We start from the raw sequence: 18,182 nt of genomic DNA on the forward strand, positions 1-18,182 counted from the left end.
GATTGACATGACATGGTTTATGTATTTTCTGATGAAAAACTAGGTTTGAAAACTTACCTGATAATCTAACAACCTTACTTTTTAATAAACTTATATGAAAAGGCATTTATAGTTGACTATGTGGAAAATGATGAAAAAGATGGTTCCCAAAAATTTATTCCCAAATGACTGAATAAATAAATGCACATAGTGTTGTGGATGAAATTGTGTCCTCCCAAATTCTTATGCTGAAGCTGTAACCTGCAATGTGATAGTTGCTGGAGGTGGAACCAGCCTTCGGGTGGTAGTTAGGTTGAGATGAAGTCACGAGGGTGGGGCCCTCATCATGGCATCAGTGCCCTTACAAGCAGAGACACCAGAGAGCTTCCTCTCTACCATGTGAGGACACCATGAGAAGGTGGACATTTGTTTCAGCCATACAGTCTATGGTATTTAGTTTTGGCAGCTTGCATCAACTAATACCTACAGGGTCATTATAAACAACCTTAGACACTTCACTGATCCTCATCTCCACATCTTGCCGTAAATTTTCTTGGCTTTTCCTTACACCCAGGGGAAGCATGAACTCATGTTTACAGGATTTTAGTTAGCATCTGTGAGATGCTCTACATATGTTACTTCATTTATCCCTGGTAAGAATATGTGACACCATGACCTATGGGAAATATTTCAAGATAATTTTATTGAAAAACAGTGATAGAAAATGTACACACTCTATTATCCACAATTAGAAGTCTTCTAAATAGTATACATATATAACTAATTTATATCTGGTAACCACAGTGGACAATGAAAATAAAACACTCCTTGATAAGTTTTCTTAAGGATAATCAATAATTTATTTATTTTTTACTGTCACAATTATCACAGTTATCTAGCTACATGACCAATGTCACTACATATCACAGGAAGATTGCCCACCTACACTTGACTGAGACAAAGACAACGGCCATCCATGTGTTAAATGTACAATGGGATGTTAAAAAGAGGCGGCTTTATGTATAAGACAAGATGTGGTACATAATTTATTAACACGCTTGATTTAATACACATTATGCCAAGAAGCAAGCATAGAAAGGTTTTGGCATTGATTTGTTATTAAAGTAGAAAATAAGTAAATTAGAGAAATAAATCCAGATCTTAACTTACAATAGATACATTAAAATAGGAAATTAATTGGCTCCTCAGAATTTTTGTTCAAGTTTTTTTGTTTTCTTTCCTTTTGTTTGTTTTTATATATAAATGAGTAATATGAATATATCACAAGTTAAAGAAAGTCCTCAGCCAAAAAGAAGGTACCAGTATATGAAAAACAAATGAAAAATTACCAGGTATTTTTGCTTACAAAAAATTTAAACTATAAAGAGTCAGAAAATATATATAAAAACGCCACATTGAACGAGGCAATCATACTCTACCCAAACTGGTAGCACCCTCTTAAAATCAGTTGCGTTCCATTCACTCGGTCATACAGTGGTGACTGACAAAAAGGCATTATGAACTCGTGTGCCGTCAGGAGACTTGGCCCCGTGGGTCATCAGTTCTTGGATTGTCATCCAGTTGTCCAAAATTTTCTTGTTTCTTTTCTTCATCATCTTTTTGTGACTCAGTTCTATGATGTTGATCTCCTTCTTGCCCTCGCTGCCGCTCTGAGGACTCTCCTTGAGACACTCTAACCGGCTCCGCATCATGAACTCTCGGCGCCGACGCTGCTCTTTGGCGCGAACCAGGTGTTGCTTTCTCTCCTCTTTGCTCCAGTAGCGCCCCATTTTCATCTCACTCATGGTGTCATCGTCTGTTGTCATGCCACTCCGCTCCTCCTTGATCTTTAAGGCACGTTCCTTCAGAATCCGGTCTCGCACTGGTCTCTTTGTGATGTAGCGGGTCCCATCGCTCCTGATTTTCACCTTCCATTCCATCTTGGGCTCTGAACACTTCTGGGACTCCTTGCACATGCTCACCAAGCTTAGCTGACTCTGAGCGTATTCGACGGCAGATTTCTGTTGAATTAACTGCATGTAGCTTTGATAATGCCGGGCATGTGCTGGGATGTTTGCATACCTATATGAGGAGCTGTGGTAAGGAGAGAGGTAAGGGATGTGTTCGCTGCCCATCTTCTCTTGATCAGAAAGCTTGTTGCTTTCTAAAACCTTCTCCTTGCCTTCCATGTCACAACCTTGTTCAGTGTTTTTGGCTTTGGTGGAGGTTGACTCTTTACTGCTCTGCCCAGAAGAGGACTGATTGGCTGCAATTGTGCTTCTCAGGTTTTTCTTGTTGGTGAGGTTGATCATTCTTGGAAGGGAGCTGTCAGGGGAGCGGTCCACAGTGAGTGGAGTGCTTCTGCAGCTTTCAGCTGTGTTGTAAGCACTAGAACTGTCCTTGTCTGACCTTTCTGGGTGTTCGATGATGTCATCTAATTTTCCCCTTTGCGTATCGATGCTGGTGTTATAATTTCGGAATCCTCCATCGTGCAATGCCCAGATGTCTCCATACTGCTCTGTTACCTTATGCAGCCTGTGAGCCTGCATGATATTCTGACACTCAAGTTCAATGTTTCTTAGCTCTTCATTCAGCAGCTGTAGTTCATGCTCTACTCCTTCTTGTTCCCCTTGGTTGCATTCTACTGTGCTGTTCGAGTAATATAGGTCACACTCTCCGTGGTTTTGAATCTTGCATTTGAGCTCCAAGAGCTGCCGGAATCGTTCACACTCCTCATCTTGGTTGCCAGGGCAGTCGGAATCAATGTACTCACCTGACACAAAGCTCTCATTGCACTGAAGTTCAATGCTCCCCAGAGTGTCTTGGCTCTGCCCCAGCTCTCTCTTGCTCTTCAAGGACGTGCTGTTGGGATCCTCAGCTGCGTTCTCTTGCTCTGAGCTCTCATCATTCCTCAAGCTTTCGTCTGTGCGTCCCACTCCACTGTCCTTCTCATGGTTGTTAGACGAGGATGTGGCTGTGTCTGTTGTGCCTTCTTCTTCTTCTTGTTTCTTTGGCTGAGAAAATAATGTCGAGGGAACAAAGAAAACACCAATTGTTGAAAACACTCACTGGAAAAAATAATGCTTCTTGGCAAACACAGGGGTCCTAGAAAGCTGCTGTAATTTTAGTATCCACAATAATTTTAGAAATAAAGGCAATTAGCTCAAGGCCCTTTACAATGAATTAAAGAAAATGAAAGTTGCTTGAATGTGGCTATGTTATTCACTTGGGGGTAAATATAACAGGACACAGTTTAATAAGTGGTCCTTATCTTAAGGCCTTCTCTTATTTGGGAAACTGTGGTGTGAAGGTGTGTCAAGGAGGTGACTGTATGAGTTTCCGAGGTGATAATAAACAAGAGAACAAGTACGACAGGATGTCTATGGTCTTCAGCAACGTGAAGGTCTGGATCTCAGAAGCTGCATCACGTTATTATTATTTTTTTCCTGAACTTTAATTTTAGGGAAATTTTATTGATCTAGTAATACACTGATAATGGATAGTCAAACATCACACCATTTCAGGAATAGGAGAGTATTGGAGCTTAGGACCTTCCATCAATAGGTGAGGAATCTTAGTCTCAGGTGAATTTAGCTTATTAGTGACAGAGAGGGGTCAAGAAGGCCAGGGCCACCTCCGGCATCTAGGATGCCACATTCCCACACACATGTGCTTTGACCTCAGTGCATCTCCAAATCATGTGGCTCAAAAGCAACATTAGTGTCTTAGGGCTCATTTGGGGGTACTTAAAAAGATTTTAGTGTACTGAGAATAAATTAACAGTTCCCATGGAAGTCTGAGCCACACTGATTGCCAGACATAGGCAGAGTATCAAAAATATATTTTGACATATACATATATGTGTATATAGAATTCCCTGGTAATTTTGGGCTTTCATGCAGAACAGTGGACAGCCAGTGCCCTATGAAGATGCAGATTTAGTTCTTTCCCTGTGAGTAGGGAGAGGTCCTTTTCCCCCTGCTCTTCCTATAGTTTTCTACCTGGTAGTTTCCAGACTGTATTTTCCTTATGTCTCAGTTTTTTCTCTAGCAGGTATATTTATGTAATCAAGCCTGTTTGTGTTAAAGAAGGACAGAATGGGTGATAAGAGGTATTCTAGGACAGGTCTGAAAGGGTTTCTCCAGATAATTCCTTTCTTCCACAGAAATAATGGCCGAACAAAGTGTAACAAACGGAGAGGGGAGAACATGGCCATGTACCATGTTACTCTAAGAATCTTCTTCTTTCCCTAAAGTACTTTTTCTCATTTGTTAAAAACACACTAGGATTGATTTTAGGTGTCTTATTGATAAAATAAGCGTTATAACTAAGTATAATTGTAACTAACAATGGAAAGCTTGTTCAATCCCTATGTCCCTCCCTATGAGCTTATAATAATATCAAATGGGCTGATAGCTGCCCCGTGCCATAAAACCCAGAGGATATTACTGATCCTGGACATTAGAGTCTCTATGCCACATTGTTTACATTATATTTTTCTATATCTAGAAAAAAAACACTAGAAGCTGAAAAACACTAGAAAGCTAGTTTTTGTTTTTTTGTCCATGCAGTGTAAGGGATACAGACAAGTCATACTCAGGGAGATGCTACACCATGTGTCACAGCAGCCATGGGGCCAAGGGCGGTGTGGGAAATGCAATGTCCATGTGGCTGTGTATTTGCATTTTTAAATACAGATGTTCATTTGGAATTCAGTTTCCCTTTCTTTCATCGCTGGTTTATGAACAAATGTGAAAATAAAAGTTTTCTATCTCAAACCTGGAATTTCTAGTTTCTAAGGTAATGCTCCTCTATCATTTATCATTTCCCTACAGAATTATTATAGTGGCAGGCAATGCTTCTACCAAGACATTTCTAATGCAGTGATATTGTTTATAAGGGCAAAGGACTTTTAAAGGTTTCTGTACTTCTCATCATTATTTCAGTCTCATGGCGAAGAAAAATTTTCCCACCATACAAAAATGTAACCTCAGAGACATTTAGCATTATCCCCAAGGACCTAGCATTTGTATCATGTGATGAGGAGGCAGCATTTGGCGCTGTATCACTTCACCTGGATAGGATCTCCCCCTTCTTTCTTTATTCCAGTATCCTCTTGTCAATTCTGCATCAGGTCACATTTTGTATCTCAGAGAGAAAAAGCCTGGAGCAAGGTCTTTCTTGCTTATAACCAGAAGCTGCCACCCCAAAATATCTTTATCTGTGGCCAGTGTTGAAATCATACATAAAGATTTCAATCTGTCCTCTACTGAAAAGCCATCATACAGAGGCAGCATTGCTTTTGAGCTTGTTTGTGATGTGGCTAATGAGCATCCATGATCAGTACAGAGTGTGTAGCATACATGGCTACATGGACTCTATAGTTTACAATCCAATGATTTATTTAATATATGGACATGTGCACACACACACATACATCTCTGTTATGGGATGCTAGCATGTGAATATATTTCATCATTCAGCTTGGTGAAGTAATGGGATGTTTGTGTTTTATGTTTCTAAGCCTAACTGTCAGGATTTTTTTTTAAAAAATGATCTTTTAGGATGTGTTAAGAATTAATGCTGAGAATAGGATGATAATTAAACAAATTAGTAAACTGACAGCAGAAGTGTTAATAGAATTACATCAGGCAGATGAATCTCATGAATCTTACATAAACAAAATCTATGATATATTGATTTGATTTGTATCCAGTAGGAAAACAACAACAAAAATGCAAAGACTTGGTTTGCCGCAAAGCACAGTGTGAGCTTTTACTAGTTATGAATTAATTAAGGGCAGAACTTCGCTCATTTTTCTTTGTATTCTCGGGATCAAGTGTGGTGCTGGGAACACTTCAGGCGCTCAGGATTTTTTGTTGAATAAATATGTGATCTTATGGCAAAAGGTTTTCAATAATATCAAGTAGAACTGCTCCTATTTTTAGTACAAAGTTGTAATCATGATATGAAACACACAAATAAACTTACTGGCTTACATCATGTCACCATCTTCCCTTAGTTTCCTAAATATTCAAATACATACACTAATTCCAACATATAAAATGACTGTTCAGGGGAGAGGCTCCCTTATGAGTTATATTTGTCTTCAGCTGGCATGCTGAGAAGCAACATGCATTTTTACTATTAAATTTCTGAACTAGGTTGAGCAGTATCTGGGTCAGCATTTGAATATGACTGTACTCCATCAACAATGGTCCCTAAGCTTCTCAAACTAGAAATATTCCTAATAGAATAAAATTGTATTGACTCCCTCTGCTTCATTTGAGATTATCATTTGCTCTAAAAAATTACCATCACAGAGATGTTTGATCAAACTCTTTGATTTTTTTTTACTCCATTTATGGTTATATATTAAAAAAGAGAACCAGCAACATTTCAGATGATGCAGTTCAAATTGTGGGCCCTACCTGCTCCACCTCATTGGCGGTGTGCTGCATTGCTTCATTATGTTGTTCTTCCAACATCTCCAAGTTTAACTCCTCTAAGAATTCATTCCTTTCATCTTCCAGCCAGCCTTCATCCAGCTGCAAAAGAATACATTAGTGCATTAGATTAGGTTAGTGGGGACCCGTGCTGAAACAGGGGAGACTTAAATGGCGACAGCTGACCAGTTCCTTTTATCATAATGATTCTCTTTAGAATACCAGCCTCTGATAGTTCACCTCTCAGAAGGAAGAAAAGGTGTTAAAAAAAAAAGTTGGACTCTCATGCCTTTTATCCTTTCCTGAAGCAGAGCTACAGATTTTCTCTCGTAACCCAGTAGATTTCGTGGCACAGAGCATTACTACCTTTCAGTGTATGAAAGGCATACTCTGTAATCCACAGCTGTCACGCTCATTCTCTCTGAGAGTCCCCACATTAACGAAATGCAGTGGTACACATGGGGCCATGAGAAGACGGGGCTTTTTTCCTTAACAGCGAAACCCCCAATGTGACTGCACACACAGTGCCACTCCCCACACACGGACTCGGCCCTCACCCTGCTTTTCCATTTCTCAGTGAAATAGAAAGCCATTCTCAGTGAATGGCTTTCAAGTTAGCAAGATGGCAGCTTGCCACAAATACAGACATCATTTATGCTACCTGAAAAAAAAAAGTTCTAAGTTATTCTCAATACCAAATTCAAAAAAAGTGATGCCCTGTCATGTTTATTTTGATTCGTTTTCCAGGCCCAATTCCACGCTGTGTTTAAGGGTGCTGGAGTGGCATGGAGTGTGCAGGTTTTGGTTGTGGGTGCTAAAAGCAAGTCTTCTTGGGGAGTCTCACGCAAATCTAACCAAACACATCCCGATGGCCTCTTAGTGCGAGTGAAGTAGAAAACTGGCCGTTACCTTGCTCATACGATGAGTGTTGACAGCCAACACAGACAATTTTTCTCCAAGTGGATTCGGAAGCTGGGTTACATAAATTAGCTCTCAGCACTTACTAAATTAACTGAATTATTGTCAGATTTCTGCTCTACTCTGTTATAGAGACACACCAGCTTTCTAGTGATCCCAAATTGGTAATAGTTTGAGGTGTTTTCATCACTAAACAAATGGACAAAATAATCTTTTAAAGATAAGTGAATCTAAACCTTAAAAACAAAACAAATCTAACAAAAACACATTAAACTGCACCAGAAGAGACATTCTAGTATATGTATTATATTCATTAACATGCAGGCAATCAGAGGTTTCTTGATATTTATTAAAGGCTATCTAGAACTAAAATTACCTCAAATTTTACTGGGGCCAAAAGCCTGAACACATTTGTTTATCTCATTTGTCTTAATGTAGCCTTAATAACTTGATCAAGTTCCACCCCACTGGCTTTGATATGCAGATGAACTATGAAAATGAAGCTGACTAAAAATTTAAATGCAGTCCAATTTATAATTGTCCAAATTTTACTTCCTTTAATCCCTTTTAAGTTTCACGAAGCTGCAGATGCCAGACTCCAAAAGAAATTGCTTAAAACTAGAAATGTTTACTTTTTATAGGCACACCAAAGAATATTTCTTAAATCAGGTCAAAGCAAAATATTTGCTGACACTGACACAGGGAATGATGGAACAACGTCTTCTGAAATTTAAATGGAGATGTGGGAAAGGTAAGGAGACCACAGGTTAGAAATTACTGGTTCCCTATAACTCTCTTCTTATTAACTCACCCCGCAGACCCCTCAGTTGCCCTCTGGAGCCAGTGTGTCTTTTTTGATTGGACTTTCCTCCGAGCTGGAGGTACACACAGCACTGTAAGGGGAGGTTCTTCTTGCTTCTCCCTTTCCCCATCCCTTTCCACCTAGATGTGCATTCACAGAGGCCCGAGTCTAGTGCTGTGGCAGAGACAGACCTACCCCTTGAGCTGAGCTGCAGAAGAGCGAGGACCGTCATCATAATACAGGGGGATCTGTCTGCATGAGTGGGTCACACACTGGCATTTCAGAGAAAGAAACAGCCTGTGCTGTCTCAAAAGTAGTGGCTACAAGTTCTTATTGAGAGCCCTCTCTGCCCCCATGTCCCAAGGGGAAGAGGAGAGAATTGCAATATCGTTAATGGTCTGAGGAAGAAAATGGGCAGAAAATGAAAGAAAGTTGACAGGGAATGAGAGAAATGAGTTATTTAAAAATATTGCACAGTTGCACAATATTGCCCCTAGCAACTCTGTAGATCATTTCCAAGAATGTAGAGAATATTTGAAACATTAAAAAAAATGGCTAGGAAAAGCACTCAAAGAACTTCCACATTCTCCCTGAATCAAATATACATGCAAAAAATGCAATAGTAAGATATATTAAAATTGATAAAAAATATGGTTGATATAAAGACAAGGGTTTTTCTTTTTGGTCTTTTTTAAAATGTCACTTTATATCATGTACTGCTTAAGTTACATCCCTAAAGTATGGTGTTAAAATGCATTTTCTTTCCTTGTTTTTCTAAATATCTGATTTTCTGAAGGCAATTAGCTTCATTCCAGTGCCTGAAGGCCAAGGGGCTTCCGGAGCATGGGACTCACTCAGATTCTGATTTTGACAGACAGAACAGTGTCCTGCAGAGTCAGGCGACCATCCTTCATCAACTGTGGAAAGGAAATCTTATTTGAAAATTCATCCTTCAACACTGCTTCCTTTGGGTCAGGACTGTAGTCAGATACGTGAAAATGCCACTGGGTTACCTAGCATACCTGTTCCATTGAAGACCAACAAGATCTGGTCTTACATCATTAATTCCTGTTCTTTCCAAAGCCCATTATAGCTCTGTGGGAAGGAAATGCTTTGATTCTAAGTTAATGAGGTTCACTAGCAGTTACCTGGAAAGGGCAGGGAAACTATGTTATAACATTGAAATACCTTTTCTACAACAGGGATGACTATTGAGTTCTCTTTAACTTACCATGATTTTCACTAATATGTGTTTAGCCTCATCCTTCTGTTCTTTTTCAAGAAAAACAGGATCAGTGAGATTAATTGGTTTGTGACATTTCCAGATAATTACTACAATTCCATATGTATTTTAAAAATTCACTCCCAAACAGGCAGTCCAGACAGTGGTGTGGGCTCTCTTCCCCACTCCTAAGACCTCAGGTGTGCAGCTTTACTCTGCCCCAGGCTACAGCAGGCTTTATGGGAACCATTTAGAATGGTCAAGGGCATAAAGGAAATATATGCGGAAAGGGTGATCTTTTATAACTACTATATTCAAGCCAGGATTCGGTCTGACACTGAAATATACTTACTCAATGTAATTTATAGATAGTATGTAGTTACTGAGTCTGAAAAATATCAGATCAATAACCTAGGAGACAAATGGTGATATAACCAACTTCACTCAAACTACTGACAGATGGATAGAATGGTGACAGTGTAATGTCCTTTCTGCATTGCGGAGGGTATAAAAGGATATAAAAGGAAGGACCAATAGTACGTTTCGTCCACCATTACCTCTCCTTTACTTTCATGATATCTCCCTCTGTGAAGATAGAAAAAAATCCCTTCAGAGGTTATCAGTTTGTTTTTGGGCTAGACAGATGTTGTCACACTAAATTTGGAAAAAATTCATTTACAACACATGGAACCACACTATGCTATGTAAGGCATTTTATTTAATAAAGTTATTCTAAAAAGATTTAAGTTGATAGTTAGATATGCTAATGTTTCTCTCATTAGAGATTCTTTCAAGATACCTTAATATGCCAATTAAGTATTTTTAGATGGAAACCTAAAGCAAGGATCCACATAGAATTACAAATCATGTGGAGTCAACCATTTTTCATTTATGAATTCATTTAAATAGTTGGTGAGTGGAAGGGGAAACTAATGATTCAATTTTATGTTTTTCTTTTTTAAAAAAGATGTTTAACTGTCATTCTGTGGGGCAATATAAGGGAGTTTTAACTTACAATTATTTTTGGTAGGTTGGTAAGTTAGAAAAGATAGCTCAATTATATTTTGTATACTTGGTTTTGCAAATATCCATGGTACTGATTTGATATAGAATAGCAGATAACAGACAGGAATTCGGTCTGGAGACTGTGGGTCTCTGCTCTGACCTGCATCTCTGGCCTCGCAACAAGCAGCACGATTCTCTTGCACTCATCGCTGGAGAGCAATGCCACTGCTTCTTCTCGATTCTGGACATCCTCGCCATTTATCTAGAAAACAAATGAAAGTGGCACATTAGTTTCCATTTCCACAATGCTGAACACAACAAATGGCAAATATCAGCTCATTTATGGTAAATGTATGGACAATGAAGCTCACACAATGGGCTCATCTTCAGCCCCTCAGTGGTAAGTGCCTTCACTCAATTACGCGCTTACTATAAGCGCCATATCGATCCCTGAAGGATGGCGGACATCAGAGGAAGCAGTTATGTTCATAAATGTCCAACCTGCGCCCTGGTAACATACATCTAGCAACACAATTAACCAGCCCCTGACAGGTGACGTTCATCTTTCTCCGCTCAGAGTAATGGAAGTGTCACTCTGAGATAATAGTGCTGGGGGAAGCAGTGTGGCAATACCACAACTGAAATTCGTCATCCTGCATGCTTGCTGCGAGCCAATTAGAGAGCTGCAGTATTATCTCTCACCAGGCAACCCTCCCAGGCCACTGCTGATCGTGTTTTCATTTAATCGTTTCATATCTGTGTGTGGGTCTGACTCAGTTGTCCCAAATCACTTTCAGAATATCTTTCAGTGCTTAACTAATCAAAAGAAGGAATACTTTATCAGTCACATCCTCATCAATACTCCAGTTGTATAAGATTTATCCTTATCCTTAAACAGTAAAACTAATGCAATATCTTAAGTCTCATCTCTTAACTGTACTTAAATTTTTAAAAAATTAACATGAAGTAACATTAGCTTTTCGTAAGAATGCTTAGTGAAAGAAACCAACCTTGAGTAAACTTTTGATTAAAAAAGAAAATACTCCACTGACATTTAAAATATATCCTTTTTTACTTTTCCTGATTTCTTACAGAGCACATAAGGTTTCTAGAGTTTGTATTTTAAACTACATTTTCATGTTTAAATGTATTCAGCTCTTAGTTAACCCATTTTTTTCCTTTGGGTATTTTAAATTTATTTTATTTTATTTTATTGATTCAAATCCATAAAGATGGTGAGATTTTTCATCTATAACATGTAATCAAAATATATAAAGAGAAATTTCAGTTGAGGAGGTCAAGTAATTCTATCTAAAGTAAGTATTAATTATATCAATAAATTAAAATGTGGCTGCACTGACCATTTTTCCAGTAATTAATCTACCATCTCCGCTAAAGATTTCTGCTTAAAAGCAAGAAGTACATTACTGAGGTTTTCTCATTGTGGGTCTCTGGGATTCTGGCTGACAGACATAAGTATCAAAAACAAGCCCAGGAAATCTTAACTTGGAGCCGCAATAAATGATCCATATGCTTAGACTCTTATCATATATACTTAATACAAATAAAGCAGGCAATAACAGGCAAACGGGGGAAGCACAATCACATTTTGTATTTTCTTACTTTGACCAAATGAATATCACCTTAATTTTTCACTTGCATATGTGGAAATTCTTTTATAAGTTTCAAATGCACTTTCTTTCTTCCTTCCTTTCTTTCTTGATTGTAATTCACAAATAAAATCAATCAAATTAGAATATGGAAGCTATGATTCCAATATGGAGACTAATGACTGGGAAACATGTGTTTTTTTTTCATGAATATATATCTGAAAAGGTATTTTTGTGCTGAATCCAACGACTTTTTTGCTCAAATAAACATCAATCGATGGTGATGGATTCATTTATCCTTTCCCACCCCTAATTAAGTGCACTTTGAAAATTTTTACTTTTCTTGAACTTTGAGGATTTATGTCCATTTTATACTAATTCTCAGTGGTGTATCTGCAATGCATCTATTTGTCTGTCATCCATGGACCTGATCACCTCCCCTCCACTATGGGCACATTGGACCCCAAGGGGATTGAGTTGGATGATCTTACACAGCTTATCTTCATCTTTCCCATTTAAAATAAAATTCTCACTGCTGTGAATTTCTCCTCCTGTTCTCCATTTGAATATATACATACTGCCAAATTCTTCATGTAACTTACCATTAATCTACATACACTCCATCCCTGTATTAAAGTGCAGGTCACAGTGCCTTTTTAAGAGGATTGTTATAAGGATTAAATGAGTTAACACAAAAAAAGGGTTTAAATAAGTGCCTGGTATAAAGTGTTCAAGGTTGGCACACTTTACTCTCGATGCTGCTATTGTTGTAACTATCATTATTTATATTTTAATCTTCAGTAAAGGAAAAACTGTTTCCTTCTAAATAAAGCAGATCTATTAAAACTCATGCATAACAATTAAATTCACCATAGTAAACATGGTTCTGTTTTACAAGCTTTTTCATATATACTTTTAACTCTAAGAGAGCCATCAAGAAACAATATGTTTATGTTTCCTTTTAAGTTCTTTCACAGCTGGTATTCAACTCTCTCCTCTAAAAAGTCATAATGACCTAGAGCTATGGTCCCCAGCCCTGGCAGCAGTCCTTGTTTTTCGGGTGGGGTGGGGTGGGGTGGGGTACAAATCATATGTTTTAGAAATACTTTTATATCCAGAATCATACATGGAGTGAAATGAATTTGTCACTGAAATCTGGCATGAAAGAGTGATTTACTGTTTCCTTTTCAAAACAAAGGCCATTTTAGCCAAAGGTTGGTAGACATTGTCCTTAGGACTTTATAGTTTGATACCCAAACTGATGCAGAGGAGGAAATGCAGCCATGGGTTTTAGCAAAAATGCTTCTCAAGGAATGAAAAGATCTGAGGAACTGAATGAGATAGAGCTGTCACCCTTCCTTTGTTCTTGCTCCTTAATGACTACTTGTAGCTACGGGACTGAACATGGGGAAGTGCCTGGCTGTGCCTGCCAACACTGGTACACAAAAAAGGGCAGTACCCAGAAACAAGGATGGGAGACAAGGAGGAGTTGGGTGGTGTCAGTGCAATTTAATGGAAAACTTTCATTTCAAAAATGAGAGAGGGAGGCCCTGGACAGGTAGATCCGTTGGTTAGAGCATTCTCCCAATAAGCCAAGGTTGCAGGTTTGATCCCTGGTCAGGGCACATATAAGAGTCAACTAACGAGTGCATAAATAAGTGGAACAACAAATCAATGTTTCTCTTTCTCTCTCTCGCCCCCCAAATCAATACATAAAAAATGAAAATAAAAAAGAGAGGGAAAGGGAACCAGGATAAGGCAGCATGTAACTTCTGTTACAAATGAGGAAAAGCTTTGCTAGATAATATATCTATCTCATTTTCTGTGTGTCTTGGCCCAGAAGAAATCTGTAGCAATTACAAAGATAAATCAGTTAAAATTTCACTTTAGGCTCAATTTCCTGTATATGCGTGTGTGTGTGTGTGTGTGTGTGTGTGTCAAATGCTAAAATTCTAGAAGTGGTTTAATATGGCTTTTTTTTGCTTGAACATACCAATTTCTAGTTGTCCCATATTAGTATATCAGAGGCAAGTGGGCAACTAAAACTGTAGGTGTCCTGCCATCTGTATGAAATTTCTTATTTGAAAACACAAGAATGTTAAGCAGAAGAGAAACAATTCATTTCAATGTGTTTATATTTTAGGGTGCAGAGAGAGAAAGTGAATGAACTATAGAAATGTAGAGATGGAAAAAAACAGAAATCAGGTAAAACAGCTTATAAAGAGAAGAAGATAAGAAGAGCAGGAAGAAATGCTGAGGATCCATTTACGTGTAGAAAAGAGGAAGAGAGTGCTTGTGAGGAGTTTCCTGTTCCTCCACTGGAGTTTTTGCAGGTTTTTTTCAGAGAGCACTCCTTAGGAATACAACTGACTTGGCCAACATGAAATTAGGTTGCTTACACAGAATATTAAATGTTTACTGTCTCAGGGAGAAAATGAAAATACAGCATTCTTTCCTTTGGAAAGCTGATCATAGGTGCTATTTAATCCTTCCTGTCTGGTTCAGAAATGTCGTGTCTTTATTTGGTGCTACAATTTTGTGACAGGACTTCCCATATTAATTCCTGAGGACACATCTCATACCACACATTTGTGGTAATAGCACAGCAGATAGAACTGTCAAGTGTGTGCAGAGAAAAAACACACACATGATAGCTAGAATATGTTCTCATAAAGTTGGTTCATGGAGTCTCTTCTGCATAATCCCTGCCCTATACCGGTCTCCTGTGCGCAGCTCAGTGTGTGTGGTATTATTGGGTGAGGTCATCTAACAGGGCCACGCTATTTGTCATTTGGAAAAATTGAGCTACTCAATGAGGGCAGGACCATGGAAGTACTCTACTTAGGTCCTCAAGAACAGGAAATTAAAATCACAATTGCTCTAAAGAGATTCATTTAAATAAAAACCCCAGGAAACTTGAAGGATAAGAAGTAAATCCTCCCTTTCTCTCACTCTCATCTCCCTGGGAAAGGAGTCATTAATTCTTCATTACAGGGTATCCCATAATCTCCTCATCAGCCATATGGGGGCTATTTGTCTATGGGTACAATTTTGTCACAGTTTTATTTAATATAATTTCACTATCACCCTCCCGACTCTTTGTTTCCTGTGTGTACAGACAGAATTGAATTCTCGGCTTCTTAATGTGACATGTATTTATTCATTAAGTGGGACATATTTGCCACTGAATCTAAAGGGATCAGACAGACAACAGCACTTTATCAATTCTGCTGTTGTTTCTTCAGTGAACCAACTCCATTAAGAAATGCCATATTATCCAGCAAATATTTTATCTAAAAACATTTTCTGTCCACAATATAGCCAAGAATAAAGTGTCAAAACAGGCAGTATGCATATGCAGAAACACATGTATTTATTTCTATCCAACTCTAGCCACAGAACTAATGGAGGTCATTTTAAAAGCTGTGTCCGTGAATCTGGCCTATGGAAAACGGGTTAGCGGAAACCTAGGGAGGGAGCCAGTGCAGGTGCAGAAGGTATGGGGTGTGGCGTGTGGGTGGTGAGAGGAAGTGATAGCTGGAAACAGCAAGAGAACAATGACAAAATATAGACCTGACATATCAGAAAATGTAGCCAATAGGGTCATGTTATACAGGGCACAAAAACTTCCAGACTTTTTAGTCACTGAACATTTTACTCTATTTATTACAATGTTGTGTAATGACTGCTGGGCGTAACATGGCCCTGAGCGTCAAAAAAAAGTCACATTCTTTTTAGTGTACTTAATTGGAGATTTTAACAAAGTGAACAATACATTTAAAATTATTTCCAAACAAAAAATTAAAGTATATTTAAAGCTTTCTTTATCTAGATCATACATGAAAATGGTACCCCTATTTCTTGTTGAGGCTGCACAAATAAAGTTTTATTACAGATTTTATTCATCTCTCCTATCACTCTCCCCACAGAATGCCTTTGTTTCATTCATTCATTCATTTATTCACATGTTCATAAGAAAGACACTGAAAATATTGGAGTAACAAGACTAAGTCTTGGCTTCCTGATTCATTTTCCTTCCTTTAATATGTCCAATGCCAGACACAGCCTGGCTTATTAACTATGGGCCCCCACTTAGGGAGTTCACTGAAGTAGAAATGATACATATTCTGGAAGTTTCCTGGAAATGAGAGGGACCATGAATGGTCACTAATTCATACTTTTATTCTTTTTAAATTGGAGTCTTAGTGAAGGGTCTCTGATGAAACAGGAATTCCATGGCACCTAGCGAGAGGAAGGGAATGTATGCAGAAGTGATGTGGTTCAGTGGCATGGGTACACCTTTATCATGACCATGTCAATCGCATTTTTAATTATCTGTGTATGCAGCCATCTTCCTAATTATACAAGGACTGTCCCCAAATGCTGGGAGGGCGTCTTGTATGTTTTCGAAGCCCTGTTCTAGGTAGCGTATTGAATTAAAGTGTACTGAATTCAAAGACATGTTCTTCAGGGCTCCATATCTAGTAAGAAGGAATGGAGCTATAGATCTGTCATAATGACTAAAAGTTTTGCAGAATGGTTTAACAGTGTATAACACCCTTAGTTTGTCTTGGAGTCCTCCTCCCTGTTCTGCAGTTGGACCTGCTGTAGAATTCAATCCTCAAGGGCCTGTGTTCTTATTTTGGGTTAATCAGGATGCAGAAGCTGAGGAGCTGTGTGTCTTTCTGTGACTAGTCCCCATGGGAAAGGATTCAGAAGGGAAAGAGCAGGTCAAGGCAAGTTTAGAATAGAAATTTTAGCTTTCAAAGTTGTTACTGCTTTGGCCCCACATTTTTCCAGTTCTGCAACCCCCACTGTGATGTGCTTACCATCTCTCATTCATAGAGACTGACATTTAATCAGTCTCTATGTTTTCACATTTCCACATGGAGAAGAAAGCATGTTCCCTCCAGAACAACTCATCAGTAAATAGTTAAAATGTCTTCAGACTTCTAGACTTTCACACAGTAATGGAACATTGGGATTTGTCACCTAATTAATTCCAAAAAAGGCAGCAATGATTGCTGCTGCTGCTAGTAATAATAGCAATTAATGTTTATTACTTACCGTGCACTGTGCTAAGAATATCACATGCATAATTACATTTAACCTTTGCTACAATGTTTATTATTATATTTTTTGAATCCTCACCTGAGGATATATTTATTGATTTTAGAGACAGAAGAAGGAAGAGAAACAGAGAAAAACATTTATTTGTTACCTCCCATACATGTCCTACCTGGGGATCGAATCCACAATCTACATAAGTGCCCTGACCAGGAAATTGAACCTACAACCCTTTAGTGTATGGGACGATGCCCAACCAACTGAGCCCCTGGCCAGGGCTAGCATTATAATTTTTTAGAAGAGGAAACAGGTTTACAATGAGAGGCTAAGTAATGTGCCCAGGTGAGTGTGGAGCTGGAAGTTGGAGTCAAGTTATCTGAGTTCAGAGATGATGTCTTGATCAGTAATTAGCTAATAATTCTGACTAAATGACACTATTTTTATCGAAAAAAGTTTAAATAATATGTTTTTTATTTTGTAAATGTTACTATCCAAAACAAAGACAGATTCTTTTCTCTAACATTTTACAAGTAACAAATAAAATTAAAACTGTTGGACACAAAGCAGGAAACTAAAGGAAATAACTATACCACCTACTTGCAAAATACGATCCCCCTCTCGGATTCGGCCGTCTTTGGCAGCAATGCTGTTTGGATCCACCTGCAACAGAGAGGACATACATCTTCAACCGCATCTGCGATATCCCCCACAAAACTTACAACATATGGTTTCAAAAGTATTTCTAAAAACCTGGCTCAGGATTCTTTATTGATTTATAGAACACATGTCAAATTTTTCTCTATTGAAAAAATCACAGTCTCTAAAAATGTAACTTTTAGAATGAATAAAAATACCGTTGAAGAGGACTAGAAAACAACAGGATTTGGAGACCATTTTTTCTTTCCTCCTTCTCTTTCTCCCGGCTTTGCTTCGTTTATCCATTTATCCGTTTACCTCCTTCTTTATGTCCACTCACTCATTTCTGTGCCCCAACCATCAGACATGGTCTTCAGCTGATGTCAATACTTAGGATTCTCTGGACCAAGGAAATTTACTTTCTACTACGGTGATTTTTAAATCCTGCCTTAGCTGTCTTAGAAAAGCTGATAGCTATACTGTACTCTGTATTTATT

General features: G+C 38.4%; 1 protein-coding gene across 2 annotated transcripts in view; it reads right to left on the bottom strand.

The window, feature by feature from the left end:
* Positions 1-660: 660 nt before the first annotated feature.
* The window catches only part of PDZRN4 (PDZ domain containing ring finger 4), a 322,138-nt gene continuing 304,616 nt past the window's right edge, over positions 661-18,182 (bottom strand). For both annotated transcript variants that reach the window (XM_028533071.2, XM_028533072.2), the window contains 4 exons: positions 17,647-17,709; positions 10,533-10,634; positions 6,411-6,527; positions 661-2,993 (listed from right to left, as the gene is read on the bottom strand). In XM_028533071.2, coding sequence (XP_028388872.1) covers positions 1,467-2,993; positions 6,411-6,527; positions 10,533-10,634; positions 17,647-17,709 — 1,809 coding nt within the window. In that variant the 3' untranslated portion in view covers positions 661-1,466. The remainder of the gene's footprint in view (positions 2,994-6,410; positions 6,528-10,532; positions 10,635-17,646; positions 17,710-18,182) is intronic.

This window comes from Phyllostomus discolor, chromosome 2 (genome assembly GCF_004126475.2).
Source record: "Phyllostomus discolor isolate MPI-MPIP mPhyDis1 chromosome 2, mPhyDis1.pri.v3, whole genome shotgun sequence".
Lineage (NCBI taxonomy): Eukaryota > Metazoa > Chordata > Mammalia > Chiroptera > Phyllostomidae > Phyllostomus > Phyllostomus discolor.